Source organism: Lucilia cuprina, chromosome X (assembly GCF_022045245.1).
Source record: "Lucilia cuprina isolate Lc7/37 chromosome X, ASM2204524v1, whole genome shotgun sequence".
Taxonomy (NCBI): domain Eukaryota; kingdom Metazoa; phylum Arthropoda; class Insecta; order Diptera; family Calliphoridae; genus Lucilia; species Lucilia cuprina.
In genome coordinates, this window is record NC_060949.1 from 15,474,281 (window position 1) to 15,476,264 (window position 1,984).

Sequence of the window (1,984 nt, forward strand, 5' to 3'; positions counted from 1 at the left end):
AAAAAAGAAATCAGTATTCAGTAAAAAATTATTGATTACTGAAAAAAAATCAGTATTCAGTAATTTTTACTGATTAATGAAAAAAAAAAATGCAGTATTCAGTAAATTTTTACTGAATACTGAAAAACTCAGTATCAGTAAATTGAAATCTATTATGCATTTCCGGTAAAACTACATGTTAGTATTTTCGAAAGTAATTTTGCAAATTTTTATATTAAGCTCTCTTACTAGGAAAGTAAATGAACAGACCTGAAAAAATATTTTGTTTTTATTTATTGTTCAAAAAATATCATTTGATAAAAAAGTTATTTTTTGTTTTCAAATACATAAATTTTTAGTTTCCACTGTTAGCTTTTCTTAACACCAACATTTCAAAATTTGCGTCGCTGAGTTTTTGTCTTCTTGAACGATTTACAATTCCGGCGAATGAAAATAATCGCTCTACAGGGGCGGACGAGGGCAACGGGGTATTATATTTTAGGAATACATTTTTAATTGCAGTGTGAGTTTTGAAACAGTTTGTAGTCGTGTCACGTTCGGCCAGATATAATATTGTTTCTTGTAGATAATTTCCCGAAACACTCTGTACACTAACATCTATTTAAAGGAGGAAATAGATTTCAAAATACATTAACACAAATATTTAACTGAAAAGTAATTATACAAACTTTACCATCGCTTTCTTCTCCAAAATCTAGAAATAAACTTTTCGGTTTCTGTGGTAAAATGCGAGTTTCAGCATCGGGTACTTTGCCATATTTAATGACATAATTGTTAAAAATTTTCTTAACATCATCTTCAGCTTGCGTTGTTGCAGTTTCTAAAAGAGCTTTTAGAAATCTTAATTTTATTTCCGGAACAGAAATAGCAGCAATAATAGCATCCCAAGAATCAGGCTGAATCAAAAAATATTTTTCAAATCTTTTGAGTAAAGCCTCTTGCATTTTAGCGGATACTTCGCCTAAAAACTTGAAGTTTGTCAAAAGCATAAGTTTAATTCTAAGTGATACTATAGCTGGCACGAAGTAACCAAAGTACATTGTATTTTCTCCCTGAAGGAAATCCACCGCTTCTGCTACAGGCCCCATTAGTTTTATATATTCCTCCAAGTATTCTAGCTCATCAGAAAGAATTGTGGGAATTTTTAAACGATAGCACAATTCCGGCAAATTTGTTTTGTGCTCCAACAACTTCTTAACAGAATCATACAGTGAGTTCCACCTAGTTATACACGGAGTTAGTAAATTTGCGCTTAAAACTGCATTGATAATCTCTGCAGATTTTGGCCTATTGCACTTACTCCAAAGTTGTGTGCATCTAAAGAGAAAACAATAATATAGACTTAAAAAACCTGCAATGGAGTACATTTTACCTGTTAAAAGATCTTTTATGAACACCTTTTACATCAGAAGATGAGGAATTAATAATTTTGTTAAAATCCGTTGTAGCCAGCAGATTTAAAGTGTGACTTGCACATGGAAAATGTTTCGATAGTCTAGTGCTTACCGAGCGAAACTGAAGTTCAGAAACATCCATCGACTCATCCACTTCGGAGCCTGAGTAAGACTCATCATCACTATCACATTCATTAATAGCTAATAAATTCAATAAAGTAAACAAAATTAATATTATATTATTTATTTATTAAATAATTAATCCTTCACTCAAATCAACTCCAAATTCTTTAAAAGCCTTGATGAAATTTGAACCATTGTCAGTGATGGTATAAACAATTTTTTCCACTGGCAGTTTATATTGCTTGTTTATATTGCAAATCATTTTTGTTACACGGTCAAAAGAATGGGTTCCCTTAAACCTTCGGCAAGCTAGTGCCACAGATTTTCTTTCAAAATTGTTAGCATCTAACCAATGACAAGTGTAACCAAAAAAACGATTTTTTCCCGCCTGACCACACGTCAGCTGTTGTACATACGTATTCAATTTTCTGAAACTCAACAGAAAGTTTTTCCGCATATTTATTTTG

At 31.6% G+C, this 1,984-nt stretch overlaps 1 protein-coding gene across 1 annotated transcript; it reads right to left on the bottom strand.

The window, feature by feature from the left end:
• Positions 1-334: 334 nt before the first annotated feature.
• Positions 335-1,654, bottom strand: LOC124418562. Its single transcript, XM_046945233.1, has 3 exons — positions 1,373-1,654; positions 674-1,317; positions 335-597 (listed from the first exon to the last, which is right to left on the bottom strand). Exons 1-3 carry the CDS (start codon positions 1,534-1,536, stop codon positions 335-337), a joined length of 1,071 nt encoding a protein of 356 aa, XP_046801189.1. The 5' UTR covers positions 1,537-1,654.
• Between the last annotated feature and the right edge of the window lie 330 nt (positions 1,655-1,984).